This window comes from Alosa sapidissima, chromosome 6, assembly GCF_018492685.1.
Source record: "Alosa sapidissima isolate fAloSap1 chromosome 6, fAloSap1.pri, whole genome shotgun sequence".
NCBI lineage: Eukaryota > Metazoa > Chordata > Actinopteri > Clupeiformes > Clupeidae > Alosa > Alosa sapidissima.
In genome coordinates, this window is record NC_055962.1 from 27,436,870 (window position 1) to 27,444,369 (window position 7,500).

Here is a 7,500-nt window from a genome sequence, read left to right on the forward strand (position 1 = left end):
GTATTCCACAGCATAAATATATTGATATATTTCACAGCATATAAATATATTGATATATTTTACAACATAAATATATTGCTATATTTCACAGCATATAAATATATGGCTATATTTCACAGCATAAATATATTGCTATATTTCACAGCATATAAATATATGGCTATATTTCACAGCATAAATATATTGCTATATTTCATGGCATATAGAACACGGCACATCTCTAGCTGTTGAAGCAGAGTGTCCCTGGTACAGCAGGTGTGTGTGTGTGTGTGCGTGTGCGTGCATGCGTGGTTCACCTGATACACAGGCTACTCAGAATGCCAAGGCCATGGTTTTGAACACACACAGTACAGGGACACTGAATAGTTATATGCAGAGCCATATTTAAATATATATCTACAGTATACGGCTCTGGTTATTATGTGTAATCCTGTTTGTTGCTTTGAGTAAACAGATAAATGTCTAAGGGTCAAGTTCATACTGTATGTCCATACCGTATATCCATAAACATACTTTTTTTTATTATTATTATTATTAACTTTATTTGTTATAGAGGGACAGTGTACACGAATTGACATTTTAAAAATGTAAATGCACCCAGTTATAGCCAAAAGGCTAGTTTCCATCGGTAATCCCCCTGCCAGAAGGAGCATGGCAAAATGACCTATTAATTAAACAAAGCAAACAAAACAAAAATAAAACTATTACAATATATATAAAAATCACACCAGAGATACACACGCGCCCACACAAACACACACACACACTCCAACAATCATACTCTTCTAATCTCATACACTAATGCTGACAGACTTGGTTGTCTATCAGCCATTTCTTTAATTTTAATTTGAATGAACTTTAAGAACTGGACTCTCTTATGTTTTGTGGGATTGTATTCCACTCACCAGCTGCTTTATAAGTGAAAACTGATTGATCAAAAGTTGATTTCTTGTAAGGCACTGCACAATCACCTCTAGCAGCCCCTCTAGGAACAGTTACAGATGATCTAAATTACAGTAGGCTGCAGAGTGGTGGTGGAGCTATGCTGTGTCGGATTTTATATACAAGACAACAATTTTTAAACATAACAAGATTGTTCCAACTTAGAAGCCTATATTTGTGAAGTATTGGAAAGTGATGAAAAGATCTTGTTTTTTTTATCTAAAAACTTGACAGCTTGTTTATATAAAGATATTATTGGCTTTAATGTCATGGAGTTTGCAGTGGCCCATGTTGGTAGACTGTAATTAATATGTGACATTATAAGAGAGAACATGTACATTTTTGCAGCCTCTGTTGACATATGATTTCTAAGATGTCTAAAATTTGTAAGTGTAAAGTTTGTGATCCTACTTACCTTTTTAACATGTTGCTTGAAAGTCGGGTTACTGTCCAAAATAATGCCTAAATATTTATATTCATTTACAATTTGAATTTTAGCAAACAACATGGCTACAGTTTTAGAAGTGTTAAGTTCTAAATGACACATAATGTTGAATACGTTAATCAAATTTTTTTTTGTTACATTTTAATCAAATCACTTCACATATGAAACAGCAGCATGGTCATTCAGCCCTGCAGTAATCAGACCTTGAGTCTCTGAAAAGAAGCTCATTTGTTAAGGCTTAACAGGCTTGTTCACTTCATCCACTGAAATCAGAACAGTCAGCTATTCAATATGGATGTTCAGTTTCCCTGTAGCTTTTGATATTATGTGATCTGAAGACACACACACACACACACACACACACATACTGTAGACACATAGGTTACCGGTATATTAGGCATATTCTGTCATCTACAGTTCTCCTCACTTCAAGTTGTAGTAAGTTCTCAGCAATTCGTGTGTTGTGTGTTTGAAGCTGTGTGTGTGTGTGTGTGTGAGTGAGTGTGAGTGTGTATGTCTGCGTCTGTGTCTGTGTGTGTGTGTGTGTGTATGTGCGTGTGTGTGTGTGTGTCAGTAGTCTAAAAGTCTGAGGGCAGAATGAATATCCTAACTGGAGCGCCATTAAGCAGCGATTACTTTAATCACACAGCGCTGATGGGGGATTTTCTGTGTGTTTGTTTTTCAGTGTGTGTGTGTGTGTGTGTGTGTTGTGTGTGTGTGTGTGTGTGTGTGTGTGTGTGTGTATGTGTGTTTGTTTTTCTGTGTGTGTGTGTGTGTGTGTGAAGTTGTAAGAGGCATAGCAGAAATTGCCATTTGAAAAGACCACTGATTACATTATTGAATTGCAGAACAAAGGTGTGTGTGTGTGTTTGTGTGTGCGTCATTGTGTACACATCTGCATGTGTGACTAATCTGCTTGACATTTTAACTGGATGACTTATAAAAAGATGAACAGCCATGGCTTATTTATGTTATCTGTGTGTGTGTGTGTGTGTGTGTGTGTGTGTGTGTGTGTGTGCGAGTATGTTTGTCTCTGATCACTATGCATCCCTTCAGACACATCGTCACAGACACACACACACACACACACACACAGACATAAGTCCATCTGAAATGTGTTTTTCACAGACAGAAGTCTATCTGTAATGTGTTTTAAGTGGACTGCGGCAAAGCGTTTTAGAAGGACCGGGAATATCGTTGAAACGTTGGCATCGTTCTCAGCAAAACTAGAAAACACACACAGAAGCTTCACTGGCAAAGGCAACTTGGAATCACTGTGAGAATGTCAGTTAGCCTGGCAGGATTGTGTGTCTGTTTGTGTGTGTGTGGGTGGGTGTGTGTTTGTGTGTGTGTGTGTATCCATAAGAGGGAAATGCCACAGGCTTTGGTAAACTTTATTTCAAAAGCCCTTTTCACATAGTCTGCACTTAGTCTCCTGTCACTCAGAGTGAATATGTAGCCTAACTGTTCAGGTTGTGTGTGTGTGTGCGTGTGTGTGCGTGTGTGCGTGTGTGCGTGACATGCCATGCTTAATGCAGATTGGTAGTGATGTCCTCCGCTAATGCCAGGCGAGGAGTTGCAGTAATGTCTGGTGATAGGCTGATGAGTTGATTCGATATGATTGGTAGACAGGATTCAGTGCGTTAGTGCTCATCATGGCCACTGCAGCAGAGCTCACAATGAACACACCCAGGAGGGTGTGTGTGTGTGTGTATGTGTGTGTGTATGTGTGTGTGTGTGTGTGTGTGTGTGTGTGTGTGTGTGTGCGCGTGCGCGTGCGTGCATCATAGTCAAAGTGAAATTTTCAGACCATAGAAGAGTGCATAGCTTAACAAAATTGTGTTTCTCCAAGCTCAGGGTGCAAACATGAACATAAAAAAGCAACTTTATGGTGGACGTACTGTAAGACAACAGGTAGACAGCATAGATAGACACAAATATAGATTTAGTCCTGTAGACAAACTGAGAAGAAAAATCAATATTGCATGTTGTTTTCACAGTGCTTGTTTTATTTTGAAATGTAACAAGAGATATAAACTTAACACTAGTGAATAGTGATGAAGTGCTCAAGTGTTAAGAAACATTATTGCTCAAAAAATAGCAGCATTTTAGAACATTATTGCACCAAAAATAGCACCATTTGAGAACATTATTGCACCAAAAAATAGCAGCATTTCAGAAGATATGAGTTCTGAATATATGTGTCTAGACAGTCTGCATGCATGTTCAAGAGTTGAACAGTCCTGATAGACCAGCATGTCTGTGTATTGGTAGAGGTGGGAAGAAGCCTCGGCTGAACCTGACAGTCTTGCCCCACTTGCTGTGGTAGCGTTGGCCAGAGGTGGAGATCTTGTATGGACGGGAGGGAGGTTCTGATGGTTTCTCTGCCGGGCTCGCCACACTCTGAAGGGACTTCTGGTCCGAGGCGGTGCGGCTGCCATACCAGACTGGGGCGGTGCTGGTCATGCTGCTCTCAGTAGTGCCTGTGTGCCTGCGTGCGCGCGTGTTTGTGTGTGCGTGCGTGCGTGTTTGTGTGTTTGTGTGTTTGTTTGTGTGTGTGTGTGTGTGTGTGTGTGTGTGTGTGTGTGTGTGTGATGGAGAGCGAGAGTGAGTGAGTGTATGTGTGTGCTCAGAACCTTCCTTCCCAGTCACTTCCCATAAGCACATCCAAACTGTGTGTGTGTATGTTTCTGAGGGAGACAAATAAACACATTTGATATGACCGTCCTTTCGTCCTGTTTTGTTGTTGTTGTTGTTGTTTCTTCATTGTCTCTACCTAGCTGTTGTTTTGCTCCTGTCTTCTTTGACTCTCTATCTTAGAAGACCATATTCCATATTATTTTTTTTCCAGATTTACTGCGTCACTTCAACACCCATAGTCTGTTATTTTTAAGAGGTCACTCTCAAGGATATGTGTGTGTCATACACACACATACACTTGTGCAAATAAAGGCATTCTGTTGTTTGACAAAAAAAAATAATTTAACAACCTCAATTGTGTGTGTGTGTGTGTGTGTGTTTTAGGACGGACCCTGAGCGTAATCCTTGGGTCAGTCTGACCTCTAGTCTCCTCACCCACTCTTCACCTGGGTCAAAGGTCATCAACCTCGGAGACGAGGTGTTGGCCATGTGCCGCAGCCTCTACCCCACCAAACACACCCTCCCCCCTCAGGTAAGTGTGTGTGTGTGAGACTTACTGGCTTTCTACCATTTGCACATATTCTATCACATTATTTCACCCTCATACCCTCTCTCTCTCTCTTTCCCTCTCTATCTCTCTTTCTCTCTCTCTCCCCATCTCTCCCTCTCCATCTCTCTCTCTCTCTCTCTCTCTCTCTCTCTCTCTAGTGTGTAAGCCGTGTCTCCACACTGCTCCTGGATCAGGCCTTGTTGCTGCCCGCCCTGAAGCTGATGGCAGAGAGTGGAGACGAGCAGCTGCTCTCACTGGTTCTGGATCAGCTCAAAGCCGTCTCTCAGGTAAGGCCGTCTCCACCCACTTTGGCGCTACTTAGTCTAGTCTACTTAATCAACAAAGATGACCACTGCTCAGTGTCATGATCAAATAAGTGGTGTTTCATATCACGGCCATTAACACACCGACACTTTGACCAGGTCAAGGTCAACATTGATTTCGTAGCACTCGGTTGGCGGTGTTTCAAATCAGTCCCTTAATCAGTCCCTTAAAAAAGCACAATGATAATGCAGGAAACTGGGTATGTACAAATATGGAGGTTATGGAAGCCAGGCCAAGGAGTGCTTGCCTGTGTGTGCACAGTCCAGTCTTGTGTTGTGTTGTGTATAAAAAATATTGGTCAGTAATTAGGTCTGTAAATGGCACAGGAGGTCTGTGGTGCTAAACGCTAATCTCTTGTCCTCTCTCTCACAGTGAGGGAAAATTGTTTTTTTGAGAGTTTCTTTGAAAAGGCCACTGATTATGGCATTCAGCTAGCTGAAGCGGTTGTGTGTTTTGGTCAGTGGTGGAATGTAACGAAGTACAAATACTTCGTTACTGTACTTAAGTAAATTTTCCACGTATTTGTACTTTACTTAAGTAGAATTTATAGTGCATACTTTTGACTTTTACTTCGTTACATTTTACAGCAATTATTTGTACTTTTACTTCTACAACACCATCGTTCCTTTTTACGATACATTTTATGATCAGTTTTTTTCTCTCTCTCTGACAAATACGTTTGTTTTACCAGGGAGCGGGGTTGCTACCAAAGATTCTGGAGCGTTACGTGCCCAGCTTCTAATTCTTTGAAACATAAGTTTCTAGTCTAGACCAGGCAAAGCGCAACTGTGTTCTGTGCCTTTCTCTGTCTGTTATCTGCAGCGTTAGGGCCTCCTCTCCGATGAGATTGCTATCCGCGGATCAGCGAAGTTACAGGCTATGCCCATGCTTCTGTCACACGTCTGATCATTTGCAGCACAAATGAATGGTAGACTATTATAGAACCGCTGGCCGGAAAAAAACGTAACATTTTTCAGATTAGGAAATATTTCTTAATTGTGTGTGATCAAATAAAGAGGCATAGCCTACAATTGGGGGGTAGTAATGTGAGCGCTCATTCAATGTCTACAGTATGTGCGTCTGCGCAAGTGAAACTGAACCTAATCATAAAGACACCTTTCTCAGCAACTTTTCTGTTCAATCAGTAGAATTGGCATTACGATCCACCCGACGTTTCCCTTGTCTACCCCGTTAAACTTCAGGCTCTCGTGTTTTGCTGAATGATATTTTACTCAGCAGATCACCCTAGTAGAAAACCAGAATTACAGTCTCTAGAATTGTAGGTCAGAATGTAAACTGGGCCACAGATGGTATAAGCACAATTGCATTAGCTTAAAACTATCTAGTCGAGTATAACAAAAAACTAGCTTAATTAAAATGCCACAGCCCATACTGATTTTTCTTTTAGAATATAGATATTAAGAGAATAAATCATTATGCAAATACTTTTACTTTTAATACTTAAAATACATTTAAAAGCAGGTACTTTTTACTTTTACTTAAGTAGGGTTGTCATTGTGGTACTTTTACTTTTACTAAAGTAAATATTCTCTGTGTATTTGTACTTTTACTTAAGTTTTGGTGAGAGAGAGAGAGAGAGAGAGAGAGAGAGAGAGAGAGAGTGTGTGTGTGTGTGTGTTTGTCTGTGTGTTTGCCTGTGTGTCTGTGTGTTTGACAAATCTGGTGTATTTCATAAACATTGACGCAATAGTGAGTCATAAGTGTGTGTGTGTGTTTTAACACTCTCCTCAACTCACCTCACAAATTGCTTGAAAACTGGAGAAAAGTGGAGACAAAGCCAAGTGGAGAATTTGAAAGTCAATGAAGTTTTAACTGCAGAACTGCCACACTGTTGTCCGGTGCCATCAGGCAGCAGTGAGTGAAGACACACTGATTTGTGTCGGTCAGCCTTCCCCGTCAGGTGCACACACACACTAACTCCACAGCTGCCCCCCAGGCTACCCCCTGGGTCAGTACTTAGCTAGCCAGAGGCTTCAACACCACCCCATTGCCCCCCACTGTGCACCTCCCTTCTCCTCTCCTCTCCTCTCTTCTCATCTCTTCCCCCCTTCTCCTCTCCTCTTCTCTCCTCTCCTCTCCTCTCTTCCCCCCCTTCCCCACCCCACCCTCATACACACACCCTGGGAACTACATCCTCATGTTGGCAAGGCTGCATTGTGTGTGTTACTGCGCCCAAGTCGTGGTCCTTCTCCAACAGGACAATGTAGTTCTAAGTGCAGGTGCATCTCAAAAAAAGTAGAATATCATGGAAAGGTTCCTTGTTTCCCCTTAATTTATTTCAAAAATTGAAACCTTAGTGTAATCTTGATTCATTACACCTAAAGTTAAATATTTCAAGCTTTTTTTTTTGTATCTTGATTATTCTAATCTTGATTATGGTTTACAGCTCATGGACATCAAAAATCCAGAATCTCAAAATATTAGAATAAAGAATTAATGATACAAAAATGTCGACCTGAGAAGAGCTCTAATCAGCTAATTAAGTCAAAACACCGCCAATGGTTTTCTGAGCCTTTAATCTCTCAGTCTGTGCAGGCCCATGCACTTTTCCACAATATTCTAATTGCTTGAGATACAT

At 40.9% G+C, this 7,500-nt stretch overlaps 1 protein-coding gene across 1 annotated transcript in view; it reads left to right on the forward strand.

The window, feature by feature from the left end:
* The window catches only part of nbas (NBAS subunit of NRZ tethering complex), a 212,488-nt gene that overhangs the window by 171,986 nt on the left and 33,002 nt on the right, over nt 1-7,500 (forward strand). Inside the window, 2 exon segments of the mRNA XM_042094533.1 lie at nt 4,412-4,559; nt 4,736-4,864. Coding sequence (XP_041950467.1) covers nt 4,412-4,559; nt 4,736-4,864 — 277 coding nt within the window.